Below are 15,237 nucleotides of genomic sequence, written 5' to 3'. Positions count from 1 at the left end.
GACATCATCAGTGTAAGGACATTTATATAGGGTACAACACTCCCACAAAGGGGGTAGGTACATTGTGACATCATCAGTGTAAGCAAAGACATTTATATAGGGTACAACACTCCCACAAAGAGGTAGGTACATTGTGACATCATCAGTGTAAACAGACATTTATATAGGGTACAACACTCCCAAAAAGGGGTAGGTACATTGTGACATCATCAGTGTAAGGACATTTATATAGGGTACAACACTCCCACAAAGGGGTAGGTACATTGTGACATCATCAGTGTAAACAGACATTTATATAGGGTACAACACTCCCACAAAGGGGAGGTACATTGTGACATCATCAGTGTAAACAAAGATACAGATCCTCAGAAAATGTGCAATCAACAATCATTTGTATAAAAGCATCATCACCAATAGTACAAGAATAAAGTGCAGTAATCGACCAATACTTAATGCATATATAATGTACAGTAAAAATAATCTAAATGTTTATGTAAACCTCAATGAGGGGCCTGTGCTCACTCCTGTGCTGCTGGGACCTCCTCCTACCTAACATGCCGCTGTTCCCTTGTTTTGTAAATATTGGGACTTTCTGGAACTTAGCGTGACACCACATGACTATGCCATATCACAAGAGGTCTTCTCCTGCGACTACTCAGCCCTCTCGTGATTTGGCATAGTCATGTGGTGTCATATGACACGCTAAGTTCCAGACAGTCCCAATGTTTACAAACAAGGGAACAGCGGTATGTTAGGAGGAGGTCCAGTGGGGGTGGATCATGCTGCACGGGGACAATCCATCCCACTAGACCACCAGGGAGCATTCACATGTCCCTTCAGCTTTGACAGCGGCGATCTAAAGGGTTAATATCCAGCCGCAGCAATCGCCGCATGCTATTAACGCATGCAGCCCCCGGCTGTTCTCAGTAGCCGGGGGCTGCAGAATGTGGAGCGGGCAGGAGTCGGGAGCCCGTTCCATACAGACTGCAGAGCGCCGCCATGCTTGTCAGGTCCGGCTCTGCTTGCCCGAAGCCGGAATAAGGGGCGGAAAAAATTCACTTGCCCGGAACTGCATGTCCCGGGCGTCGGGTGATAGGAATTCCACATCCCTGAGCAGAGCTGGGATGAAACAGATAACACTGCAGGAAAAGTGGCAGTAAATGTACATTATATGGGCAAAAATTATCCAGGAGTGGTTCTGTATGGTGCCATGTACATTGGATGAAAAATCCACGCCAATTGGCTACAAAGCTCAAATCTGTTATATTAACGCTTACCTGATTTTCTGGTCACTTGCAGGTAGAATGCAACTCCAGATTAGATCCAACAAGAACAACACTACTAAAGGTAACTTTATTACTACTGTTTATTACTCTAGAGCCGTGGTCTCCAACCTGCGGACCTCCAGATGTTGCAAAACTACAACTCCCAGCATGCCCGGACAGCCAACGGCTGTCCGGGCATGCTGGGAGTTGTAGTTTTGCAACATCTGGAGGTCCGCAGGTTGGAGACCACTGGTCTAGACAGTGTTCTGTAGAAGGGCCACAGGGGGTGAGAACACACAACCTAATACTGACCGATCCTGCACATACATCCAGTCACATGGGGCAGTATAAAGTTTCATACACCCGGTGGCGTTCACCATAATGTGCCATAGAGCGCTGGGAAGAAGTGACATCATCAAGTGAAAGATCACTTCCTCCCAGCGCCAGGTACTCCTGGGATGTTCATTCGGGAGCCGTGGGACAGGCCGCCACCAAAGAGGAATCCGGGAGCTTTTCTTATAATTAAGCAAATATGGTACTTTACTGAAAAGGAAAAAGTCTTGGCATAAGTATTCATACCCTTTGCTCAGGACTTTGGCAACTGTAAGCACTGCCAAAGGAGCTTCTTCTTAGTCCTGAGTAAAGGGTATGAATACTTATGTCACTGTGAGATTATAGTTTTCCTTAATAAATGAGGTAAATATTTGTAATCACTTTATTATGGGGGATTGGGGGTAAAATGATGGAAACACAAGGAGCAACATAATAAATGAGACAGAAGGGACTGGGGGTGAAGACTTTCTGGATACATTGTATATAGTGATCGGGGGGGGTGAAGACTTTCTGGATATATTGTATATAGTGACCGGGGGTGAAGACTTTCTGGATACATTGTATATAGTGATGGGGGTGAAGACTTTCTGGATACATTGTATATAGTGACCGGGGTGAAGATTTTCTGGATACATTGTATATAGTGACCGGGGGTGAAGACTTTCTGGATACATTGTATATAGTGACCGGGGGTGAAGACTTTCTGGATACATTGTATATAGTGATCGGGGGTGAAGACTTTCTGGATACATTGTATATAGTGACCGGGGATGAAGACTTTCTGGATACATTGTATATAGTGACCGGGGGTGAAGACTTTCTGGATACATTGTATATAGTGACCGGGGGTGAAGACTTTCTGGATACATTGTATATAGTGACCGGGGGTGAAGACTTTCTGGATACATTGTATATAGTGACCGGGAGTGAAGACTCTCTGGATACATTGTATATAGTGACGGGGGGTGAAGACTTTCTGGATACATTGTATATAGTGATGGGGGGGTGAAGACTTTCTGGATACATTGTATATAGTGACCGGGGGTGAAGACTTTCTGGATACATTGTATATAGTGATGGGGGGGTGAACACTTTCTGGATACATTGTATATAGTGATCGGGGGTGAAGACTTTCTGGATACATTGTATATAGTGACCGGGGGTGAAGGCTTTCTGGATACATTGTATATAGTGACCGAGGGTGAAGACTTTCTGGATACATTGTATATAGTGACCGAGGGTGAAGACTTTCTGGATACATTGTATATAGTGACCAGGGGTGAAGACTTTCTGGATACATTGTATATAGTGATGGGGGGTGAAGACTTTCTGGATACATTGTATATAGTGACCGGGGGTGAAGACTTTTTGAATACATTGTATATAGTGATCGGGGGTGAAGACTTTTTGAATACATTTTATACAGTGATCGGGGGTGAAGACTTTCTGGATACATTGTATATAGTGACCGGGGGTGAAGACTTTCTGGATACATTGTATATAGTGATCGGGGGTGAAGACTTTCTGGATACATTGTATATAGTGATCGGGGGTGAAGACTTTTTGAATACATTTTATACAGTGATCGGGGGTGAAGACTTTCTGGATACATTGTATATAGTGACCGGGGGGGTGAAGACTTTTTGAATGTACCATATTTATCTATAGCACAAGTACTGAGGACAATATACACATAAAATCCCATAAAACCAAATAAACGTAACAATAATCCAGATCTCCTACTTCTGGACTGAATACTGTGACATCACATCCTAACCTGTTATTGATTCTCTGTATTTGTCTTTTAGATGGCGGACTGCGGAGGATTACCACAGGCCGTGCAGGTTGGTTTTAATGTTTTATAATATTTTATACTGTACTAAGAGGTTCAGGTATATAAAAAGACCCGATTTACTATTGTGATCTTGACTTTTTTTTATCCGGTTGTGCACGCTGCCTCCATCAGAATCTGCATTAAAATAAAGTACGGTCCGCCAAAATCTCCAGAAAGAGGCGTGGCTACACACGGTCTCCAAAACGTAATCCATTTACTAAAGAATTCACAAAGTTTGGGCAATAAAAAAAAAAAAAGTTTGCATCTCCCTAATACTGTGTTTTACAACCAGGGTGCCTCCAGCTGTTAAAAAACTACAACTCCCAGCAGCCTTTGGCTGACCGGGTATTCTGGGAGTTGTAGTTTTGCAACGGCTGGAGGCCGCTGTTTGGGATGAGATGAAAGAATAGCCTTGATTTACCTTTTTAGGGACAGTGAGGATCCTCTGGAGGAGGAAGACAGATCTTTGTAGTTTTGCAACAGCTGCAGGCCCATTCCCTGGTTGGGAAATTCTGCCCTAGTAAATGTCAAAAATGTATTGGTTGCGTCTGAATGTTCAGAACGGTCTGCCGCGCTCCCCTTCCTGAGACCTGGACGGACCCATAGATTATTATAGCAAGTCCGTCCAGGTCATGTGACACAGCCGGGAAAGAACGGGCTGAGTGCACACTTCTCCCGACTCGTTCTCCTGAACTGTTGATGTCCAGACACTCGGAACTGATTGATCAAAATAGATTAACCCTTTAAGAACTCTGCCCATTTGGGCCTTAAAATATTATTTTTACGTTTTTCGTTCTTTCCTCCTTGGTTCTAAAAATCGTAACTCTTTTAAATTCTCCTCCACAGACTAGTATGAGGGCTTGTTTTTTGCGCGACCAGTTGTCCTTTGTAATGACATCACTCATTATATCATAAAATGTATGGCGCAACCAAAAAATACTATTTGTGTGGGATGAAAACCGCAATTTAGCAAATTTTAGAAGGGTTCATTTTCACGCTGTACAATTTACGGTAAAATAGACATGTTTTCTTTACTCTGTGGGTCAATGCAATTAAAATGATCCCCATGTTATATAATTTTCTATTATACCGCTTAAAAAAACAAACTTTTTAACCAAATTAGTGCATTTAAAATCCCTCTATGTTTCTGACCTATAACTTTTTCATTTTTCCGTATAAGCAGCGGTATGACGGCTCACTTTTTGCGCTGTGATCTGTAATTTTTTTTTGTACCACATTTGCATATATAAAACTTTTTAATATATTTTTTAACAATTTTTTCACATTTTTTTTTTAATTACTTTTTTTCACTTTAATAGTCCACATAGGGGACTATTTCAGTCACTTGATTGTTAATACTGTTCAGTGCTATCGGCTATCTTCTGCTTTGCTCGATCTCAGTCCAGAGCAGAAGACACTGGGAGATGGACGGAGGCAGGTGAGAGGACCTCCCTCTGCCATTAGTCTGCATCTGAGGGGTTAATGGCGGACATTCGCGCCCGGGACCTGCCGCGCATGACCCGAGCATTGCTCCGATACTCGTGGTTGTGTTTAGGATGTAAATGTATGTACTGGTGCGTTAAGTGCCACCTCACCAGGACGTACATTTACGTCCTGCGTCGTTAATAAAAGTTAGTTGTTTTTTTATTAAAATTGTATTTCTAAACATAGATTTTTATTTTTTTAACATGAAATAATTATTTTATTGAATTATTTATTTTTTTCTGTAAAAAATAAATATATTGCACGGTTTTCAGTGTTGGATTTTGAATTTTCGTTTTGTTACATTGTATTAGGATTGTGTTTTTGGGAGTAATAAAAGTTCACGTGCACTGCAGGAGCAGATTGTGCAACAGCTGGAGGCGCCCTGGTTGGGTTACACTGATCTATTGTGTATGGGTATCGTCCTTTAACACCAAATGTCAGGAGAACAAAGGGGTATTTTATTCCATCATTTGTTTCTGCAGGTGCCTGGCAGCGGCTTTCTCCTTCTCCCCCACTGGAAATCCATGCACGCTCAGTTAAGCTGAGCGTGTATGTGGTGGGAGTTGGGAGGAATCGCTGTAAACCAAACTGCAGGCTGACAGCTATCTAGGGTGTAGGGGGCGGCTTTAGACCTATATTTTATAACATTTTGTGAATCGCTGTATTATTGTATTTATGCCGCTCTCTTTATTTTATTCTCTAGCCCGGAAAGCTGGCCGAGGCCCTGAAATATTTCGTCCAAGGAATGGGATACAGTAAGTCCGTTCAATTCTGCTTTTCAGGACCCAGGACCCCTTAGTACTACATTTCTGGCTTTGTCATTATCAGAGTTGGGTTGAGTAGAACCTTTCCTAACCAGGGTCCAGCTGTTGCAACAATACAACTTCCAGTATGTCCAGACCCCCTAAGGCCTGTCTGCCTCCTCCAGAGGTCCCACACTGTCCTTGTAAGGTAAATCAAGGCTTTTTACCTCTCCCCTCAGCAGCCTGTCTGGCCATGCTGGGAGTTGTAGTTTTGAAGCTGCTGGAGGCACACTGGTTGGGAAACACTGATTTTATATGGTCCAGCACTACAGACATGAGTCCTTATTCAGATGGCGGTCTTAGCATTCAGCATGAAAAGCGCTAACAAATGGCCGTATAATACATATGAAGGAGTTATGGAAAGTTCTGTCATGAATTATAAAAATGTTGCAAGGCTTCAGAGGCCCCTCCCCTTTCACATTAAAGGGGAACTCCAGTGGTAACAAGTAGAAAACAAATGTTTTCAAATCAACTGGTGCCGGAAAGTTTAACAGATTTGTAAATTACTACAATTAAAAAAATCTTAATCCTTCCAGTACTTATCAGCCGCTGTACACTACAGAGAAATTTGTGAATTTATTTTCTGTCTGACCAGTGCTCTCTGCTGACACCTCTGGCCGTGTCAGGAACTGTCCAGATTAGAAGCAAATCCCCATAGAAATCCTTTCCTGCTCTGAACAGTTCCTGACACGGACAGAGGTGTCAGCAGAGAGCACTGTTGTCAAGCTAGCATACAGCAGCTAACAAGTACTGGAAGGGTTAAGATTTTTAAATAGAAGTGATTTACAAATCTGTTTTACTTTCTTGCACCAGCTGATTTGAGAAACATTTCCACCTGAATTCCCCTTTAAGCTCCACCCACTTTTTAGACATTTTAGGAGTCCGGTGGATAAGTGCTGGAGTACCCCTTTAAGTAGCCATATGTATTTTCGTATATCCTTTTCACACTCTTTTTAGTTTCTCTTTTTCTCATCTATAGGATTAAAACAGGTTATCAAAGATTTAAAAAAACTTTCTTCGGGAAACAGCTCCACCCCTGTCCTCAGGTCATGTGTGGTATTGCAGCTCAGTTTGATTGAAGTGAATGGAGCAGAGTTGTAATACCTCTTTATCTCTTCTGTATATATTGGATCTCTTTAGCGGTCATTGCACCCCCTCTTTCCTTTTTATTTAGCTGTGCCCATTCAGATTTTTGTGTATTGAGTTGTAATACCACACACAACCTGAGGACAGGTGTGGCGCTCTTTTTGGAAACAAAGCCACTATGATTTTCTTAATCGTAATTTTTTTTCCCAAAATTATTTTTATAATGGAAAATCATAGGATATACTTCCTGTATCAGTTCTGCTCTGCAGTCATTCAATAGAAATACTACTTTTGGATGGAGAGTTTATTTTTTGTAACCATATAATGGCCCCATGGGTGTATGGCCGGTTACAGGACCGGGGTTCTGATGACTGGACAGTGACCCATCTTTATCCTCTGTAAAGAATTTAATGAATGACTGCAAGTATTGAAGACCTTAAAGTGGTACTCCACCCCTAGACATCTTATCCCCTATCCAAAGGATAGGGGATAAGATGTCAGATCGCGGGGGTCCCGCTGCTGGAGACCCCGGGGATCGCTTCTGCAGCACCCCGCTATCATTACTGCGCAGAGCGATTTCGCTCTGCACGTAATGACGGGCAATACAGGGTCCGGAGCATCATTACGTCACGGCTCCGCCCCTCGTGACGTCATGGCCCGCCCCCGTCAATACAAGTCTATGGGAGGGGGCGTGGTGGTCGTCACGGCCCCTGCCATAGAATTGCATTAAGGGGACGGGCCGTGATGTCATGAGGGGCGGAGCCGTGACGTCGTGCTGCTCCGGCCCCTGTATCGCCCGTCATTACGCACAGAGCGAACTCGCTCTGTGCAGTAATGACGGGGTGCTGCAGTGGGGATCCCAGGGCTCCCCAGCAGTGGGACCGCGGCGATCAGACATCTTATCCCCTATCCTTTGGATAGGGGATAAGATGTCTAGGGGCAGAGTACCCCTTTAAGGCAGTGTCTTCCATCTGGGGTGCATCCAGCTGTTGCAAAACTACAACTCCCACATGCTCGGAGATGCAGTTTTGTAAAAGCTGCAGGGCTGCAGTATAAATACCACGGCACTAAGGGATAAGATTAGAGGGAAGCCTTGATTTACCTTTCAGGGATTAGAGGGAAGCCTTGATTTACCTTTCAGGGATTAGAGGGAAGCCTTGATTTACCTTTCAGGGATTAGAGGGAAGCCTTGATTTACCTTTCAGGGATTAGAGGGAAGCCTTGATTTACCTTTCAGGGATTAGAGGGAAGCCTTGATTTACCTTTCAGGGATTAAAACAGTGGTCTCCAACTTGCGGACCTCCAGATGTTGCAAAACTACAACTTCCAGCATGCCCGGACAGCCGTTTGCTGTCCGGGCATGCTGGGAGTTGTAGTTTTGCAACATCTGGAGGTCCGCAGGTTGAAGACCACTGGATTAGAGGGAAGCCTTGATTTTTACCTTTCCAGGGCAGTGTGGATCCTCCGGAGGAGGCAGACAGGCTTTTTTCTGTCCAGGCATGCTGGGATTTGTAGTTTTGCAATAACTGGAGGCCCCCTGGTTGGGAAAGACTCCCATAAGGAATGAAGAGCACTTATTTTTGTATATAATTGACGAGTAGTTTGGTATCAAGTCCATTTCTTGTGCTCCTAACTGTATCCTATGTGTGCCCTTTCCTCTTGTTACATGTCCCCACAGTTCCATACGTTACGCTCAGTCATTTGAGCAGTGAAACAGGTATCTGTAGTGCAGCGGGAAGGTGTTCAGTACGTCGTGGCTCCTGTTGGACACATTAGACTATATGACTTGTGCTTTTGCTGGTGGATGTTGTATTCCGTAGTTTCCTCTTACTGTGGCTCGGCATGTTGGTGTCTATAGACAGTTCCTGCATGGTGCATGCCGACGTCTTGTATTCGTGCTTTGAGGGGTTGATTTTTATATGACTTAAAGAAGCACTCTGGGAATATTATTATTATTTTTTTTCTGCAGCATAGGCTATAGTTAGAGAATAATGTAGATATTCTTGTGTATGCCTTGTGCTTACCTGTTTTAGCTGGTGTGGCAGGCATGGGATAGACACCATACTGGATGTAACTTCCAATGTTGCCTACATTTCCCTTCTCTGTTTTTGCAGAGAGGGGGGGAGGGGGGGTTTCTTCACTTCTTGGTGCTGGAGTTCAGCCAAATGATTTCCAAAACTGTGGTAAAAATGACATTTTACTGCAGTTGTGCAAATTACAGTAAAAACCACAAATCACAATTTTTGCCACGGTGTTGAGAAAATCTAAGCAAAAAAATAGAACACAACAAAAGTCTGTGTGAACACGGCCTCAGAGATAGCAGCAGTATACAGAGAGCTGAATGGGAGGTGTAGTCAACTATATATATCCTGATCCCATAGAGATGGCGGCAGTATACAGATAGAGCTGGGGGGAGGTGTATAACTACTGTATATCCTGATCCTATAGAGATAGCAGCAGTATACAGATAGAGCTGGAGGGGAGGAGTATAACTACTATATATCCTGATCCCATAGAGATAGCAGCAGTATACAGATAGAGCTGGAGGGGAGGAGTAAAACTACTATATATCCTGATCCCATAGAGATGGCAGCAGTATACAGAGAGCTGAATGGGAGGTGTAGTCGACTATATATATCCTGATCCCATAGAGATAGCAGCAGTATACAGATAGAGCTGGGGGGAGGTGTATAACTACTATATATCCTGATCCCATAGAGAGAGAGCTGGAGGGGAGGTGTAAAACTACTATATATCCTGATCCCATAGAGATAGCAGCAGTATACAGATAGAGGTGGAGGGGAGGTGTATAACTACTATATATCTTGATCCCATAGAGATAGCAGCAGCAGTATACAGATGGAGCAGGAGGAGAGGTGTATAACTACTATATATCCTGATCCCATAGAGATAGCAGCAGTATACAGATAGAGCTGGAGGGGAGGAGTATAACTACTATATATCCTGATCCCAGAGAGATAGCAGCAGTATACAGATAGAGCTGGAAGGGAGGAGTATAACTACTATATATCCTGATCCCATAGAGATAGCAGCAGTATACAGATAGAGCTGGAGGGGAGGGGTATAACTACTATATATCCTGATCCCATAGAGATAGCAGCAGTATACAGATAGAGCTGGAGGAGAGGTGTATAACTACTATATATCCTGATCCCATAGAGATAGCAGCAGTATACAGATGGAGCTGGAGGGGAGGAGTATAACTACTATATATCCTGATCCCATAGAGATAGCAGCAGTATACAGATGGAGCTGTGAGGGGTATTATAGGGAATGTCGTCCTGTAGTTTATAGGATGTCAGCTGACCCTGCATCAAATGCTGATTTTGAGTGTCAGACTGGTGATCACATGACCAAGTTACAGTAATAAAACATATTGATGCAGCTGTGCTGGGATAAAACAGATTGTGCTGTACACTTAGTCATGGTGAGTGTGCATGATATGGGCAAAAGAAAACACCCGGAGTGCTTCTTTAAGGGGTTGTTCAGTTTTAGTAAAACATGGCGGCTGCCTTCCACTATCCGGGCCACAACTGTTTGGTGTCTGTGTAGAGTTTGCAGCAATAGTAGACACAACCCAGGAAGAAAGCCCCCATGTTATCCTTATCCTAAACCTTTTCTTCCCTATGGATAAGTGATGTGCAGGTTCAGCCGTCTGATTCCCCCCTGGACATGTTGCGGGGGCGCAGCTACAAGAAAAAGTAAGTGAACCTTCTTGGAATGATCGGTATTCCTGCATTGATTAATTAGACAATTTACTCTGATAACACAAACTGTTGTATTCAAGTATTGGGTAAACCCCCACAGTGCAGAGAGAAAGAAAGTGAGTGAACCCCGGTGTTTCTCAAAGAACTAATTGCTATGTGATTGTTCCGATCTCCTCTTTAAAGGGGTACTCCGCTTCTCAGCATTTGGAACAAACTGTTCTGAATGCTGGAGGCGGGAGCTTGTGAATTCATAGCCCCGCCCCCTCATGCCTTCACGACCCGCCCCTCAATGCAAGTGTATGGGAGGGGGCGTGACGGCTGTCACGCCCCCTCCCATAGACTTGCATTGAGGGGGAGGGGCTATGACGTAACTAGCTCCAGCGTTCGTAATGGTTTGTCCCAAACGCTGAGCAGCGGAATACCCCTTTAACACTTTATATTAAAGTCCCCTGTGGTACTATTACAGTATGTGATAAAGTATGGTAAATACCAATGGTATGTTGGGGTTGTTTATATAAAATACATTGTGTATTTACTGCAGCGCTCAGCTTTTTTAATTCAGATCTATACATAAGAGGAGCCAAACCTGATTGGGAAGATTAAGAGTACGCACCCGTTCCCGCTGCTCCTAGGGACAACTCCGGATGCAAACCTGGTGACTGGATCACCTCCTTACTCCCCCTCCCAATCCCTGTTTGATTGACAGTCAGCTTGAAGCCGAGCCCTGTTTCCAAGTTTCATTCCTGCACTGTGCATACAAATTGTGTAGGTGGGATAAGTGAAAACAGGGCTCGGCTTTCAGCTGACTGTCAATCAAGCAGAGGTGGGAGGGGAAACAAGGAGGTGTTCAGGGGTTTGAAAATGACTCTTCGACCATTAGCACCAAAGAATAAAAGCTTTTTCTAGGATATGGAAGCCCAGACAGATATACGGATGGTACCAAATGTCAGAGGTGTTCCCAACAATGTGACATGCTGAGGGCTGGGACCTTTCTTTGCTTTCCCTCTCATCTGTTTGTGTGACAGTCAACTGGAAGCTGAGCCCTGTTTCCAAATCGCATTACTGTGCTGTGCCCTCAAATTGTGCACAGGTGTCAAATTTGAAAACTGGGCTCTGCTTCCAGCTGACAGGCTCCAATCCCTGTCTCTGCTTGGCTGACAAAGGGGCTTTGAAACCCCTCTTCAATGTCATAGAAAAATGCTTTTATTTTCTGGTGCCAAGAGTCCTTGTCTTAAAGGGGTACTCCGGTGGAAAACTATTTTTTTTTTTTCTAATCAACTGGTATCAGAAAGTTATACAGATTTGTAAATTACTTCTATTTAAAAAAAAAATCTTAATCCACAGGAAGTTGTGTAGTCCTTTCCAGTCTGACCACAGTGCTCTCTGCTGACAACTGTCCATGTCAGGAACTGTCCAGAGCAGAAGAGGTTTGCTATGAGGATTTTCTCCTACTCTGGACAGTTCCTGACTTGGACAGAGGTGTCAGCAGAGACTGGAAAGAACTACACAACTTCCTGTGGAGCATACAGCAGCTGATAAGTACTGGAAGGATTAAGATTTTTATATAGAAGTAATTTGCAAATCTGTTTAACTTTCTGGCACCAGTTGATTTACAAAAATAGTTTTCCAGTAGAGTACCCCTTTAAAGGGGTACTCTGCCCCTGAACATCTTATCCCCTATCCAAAGCATAAGGGATAACATGTCTGATCGTGGGGGTCCCGCTGCCGATCTCCCTGCTGCACCCGGCGTTCGTTTAGAGCATGGCGTGTAGAGCTGGAGGCTCGTGATGTCACGGTCGCGCCCATACACTTGCATTGACGTGACATCACGAGTCTCCGCCCCTCATTGCCAGTCATCCAGCTCCAGATGTCTGGGGTGCAGCAGCAGAGATCCCCAGCGACGGGACCCCCGCAGTCAGACATCTTATCCCCCATCCTTTGGATAGGGGATAAGATGTTTAGGGGCGGAGTACCCCTTTAAAAGCTTCTCAACAAAGTTAGCAGTTTTGAACGTGAGTTGCAGCTGAGATTCTGCTCCCTGCACTGTGGATGTTTACTCTGTTAAATAAGAGATGAACAATACAAATGTTACCTACAAATGTGAGAGCGATAACTATCAGACATGTTAATAATCAATGCAGCAATCCCCAAAGGGTTCACTTACTACTTGTAGCACTTGCATGGTTTTCTATTCAGCACAAGGTACGTGTACAGCCGAACGCACATCGTATCTTATCTAATGATCCCATTAAAGGAGTATTCCATGGAAATAACTTTTTTCCACATCAACTGGTAAATGATTTAAAAAAAATCTTAATCCTTCTAGTACTTATCAGCTGCTGAAGTTGAGTTGTTCTTTTCTGTCTGACCACAGTGCTCTCTGCTGACACCTCTGTCTGTCTCAGGAACTGTCCAGAGCAGGAGAGGTTTGCTGTGAGGATTTGCTTCTACTCTGGACAGTTCCCGAGACTGAGAACAGTTCTCTCTGCTGACAGAAAAGCGCAACGCACATTATAATTTAGAGTTCATTTTATTTTGACTTTGTATTCTGATATAAAGCCATCATTCACAAACTTTATATAACAAAACTATTCCAAAGCCTATTGTTATATCATTGAAATACCAATAAAAAAAAGCACAACTCAACTTCAGCAGCTGATAAGTACTGGTAGGATTAAGATTTTTTTATAATAGAAATAATTTATAAATCAGTTTTTAGAGCCAGTTGATATGAAGAAGTTATTTTTTTACAGGAATACCCCTTTAACGTAACCTCTTGGGCTCAAAGCTGTGCTGAGCTGCCCGGGCACTGAATGTACTACAACCCCCAGCATCCAGTCAGTCCTGTTTATTGCTTCATACAATAAACTGTGTTTCTGATGGATGAGACGTAGATCAGATTTATCTCCTTGGCTGTGTTCATGAGGATTTCCTTTATTTCTTTCCAGTGCCGACATCAACTATGACCAGGCTGGCGCGCGCCCGCACCCACTCCGCCTCCAGCAGCGGCTCCACAGAGGTGCCCCGAAGCCGCTCTCTAACCAGCAACGCCACGCTAGAAGCCACGCCAGGCACCGCACTGACAAACGACGTCCACGAGGAGGCTCCTCAGACCCTGGAGTTGTCTTGTTAGACGACGTCGCCCCCCAGTACTATGGACCCATGCGGACCCCCAGCGGCTCTGGAATTAACCTTCTTCCCATTCGACATGTAACTTGTGCATGAAGGATTCTTGATCACGTTTAGTCTTTGACACCTTTTTTTCTGCAGTAATTCTTCCCCTGTATCATTCCTGGAGTTCTGTTGTGGTTGCACTTGTTCTGTGACGCGCTGAATCTCATGGATTTGTTTTGTAGCCAACTTGGGTTCACAGTTTTTGGTTTTTGTCTTAATGTTAACACAAGGATAATAAGAAGGAAAACCTGTTGTGCTTCTCTGGATTTCCTTCGGTATAAGGCTCCTTTCACACCATAAATTCATCTGTTATAACGATAAATTAACAAAACCGTTAAAAACTGACGTTACAAAATCCCATTAAAGGGGGTCCTCCGCCCCTAGACATCTTATCTCCTATCCCAAGGATAGGGGATAAGATGTCAGATCGCCTGGGTCCCGCTGCTGGGGGCCCCCGGGATCGCCGCTGCGGCACCGCGCTATCATTACTGCACAGTGCGTAATGATGGGCGATACAGGGGAGGGAGCAGTGTGACATCATGGCTCCGCCCCTCGTGACATCACGGCCCGCCCCCTTAAAGGAGAACTCCAGACCATAAAAATTGTCCCCCATAGTGCCGGCAGTAAAAAAAAATAAAGATGTACATACTTTCCTCCGGTAACCGTCTCCGGTCTCCGCCGCAATCCACTTCCTGGTTGCCGGACGAATCAGCCAATCACCAGCCGCAGCGCAGTCGGACTCGGCCGGCGATAGGCTGAGCGGCAGTGTGATGTTTTCGGCCGCAGGTGCCGGTGTAGTGAAGAATTTTGTGTCCTGAAGCGTTCTCACGCTGCCGCTCATCCTATCGCCGGCCGAGTCAGACTGCGCTGCGGCTGGTGATTGGCTGATTCATCCGGCAACCAGGAAGTGGATTGCGGCGGAGACCGGAGCCGGTTACCGGAGGCCCCGGGGGAGCGGAGGAAGGTATGTACATCTTTATTTTTTTACTGCCGGCACTATGGGGGACAATTTTTATGGTCTGGAGTTCTCCTTTAATGAAAGTCTATGGCAGGGGGCGTTACGACCGCCACGCCCCCTCCCATAGACTTGTATTGAGGGGGGCGGGCCGTTACGTCATGAGGGGCGGAGCCATGACGTAACTATGCTCCGGCCCCTGTATCGCCCGTCATTGCGCACAGAGCGAACTCGCTCTGTGCAGTAATGATAGCGGGGTGCCGCAGCGGCGATCCCGGGTGGGTTTCCAGCAGCGGGGTCCCGGCGATCTGACATCTTATCCCCTATCCTTTGGATAAGAGATAAGATGTCTAGGGATGGAGTACCCCTTTAAGCCTATAGGTTTTTTACATTATCCCTTTTAACCCGTCATAGCCAGTTTATTAATAATGGACGTTATTTTGCATGCACTATTTTTTCCGTCACAAAATGACGTCCGATATTAACGTGCTATGACGGGTTAAAACGGATAATATCGGTAAATATCCCATAGACTATAGTGGGATTTTATAGCGTCCATTTTTAATGGTTTTAA

At 44.6% G+C, this 15,237-nt stretch overlaps 1 protein-coding gene across 4 annotated transcripts in view; it reads left to right on the top strand.

The window, feature by feature from the left end:
• Positions 1-13,775, top strand: part of NDRG3 (NDRG family member 3) — a 51,584-nt gene extending 37,809 nt beyond the window's left edge. For 2 of the 4 annotated variants that reach the window (XM_056549245.1, XM_056549243.1), the window contains exons 12-16: positions 1,300-1,347; positions 3,407-3,442; positions 5,621-5,672; positions 8,485-8,523; positions 13,483-13,775. In XM_056549245.1, the coding sequence (XP_056405220.1) occupies positions 1,300-1,347; positions 3,407-3,442; positions 5,621-5,672; positions 8,485-8,523; positions 13,483-13,667 (360 nt within the window). In that variant the 3' untranslated portion in view covers positions 13,668-13,775. Of the gene's footprint in view, positions 1-1,299; positions 1,348-3,406; positions 3,443-5,620; positions 5,673-8,484; positions 8,553-13,482 lie in introns of all 4 variants that reach the window. The other 2 variants (XM_056549246.1, XM_056549244.1) reach the window with 2 other exon arrangements.
• Positions 13,776-15,237: the final 1,462 nt, after the last annotated feature.

Source organism: Hyla sarda, chromosome 12 (assembly GCF_029499605.1).
Source record: "Hyla sarda isolate aHylSar1 chromosome 12, aHylSar1.hap1, whole genome shotgun sequence".
Classification (NCBI taxonomy): Eukaryota; Metazoa; Chordata; class Amphibia; order Anura; family Hylidae; genus Hyla; species Hyla sarda.
This window is presented reverse-complemented; position numbering and strand designations above follow the sequence as displayed.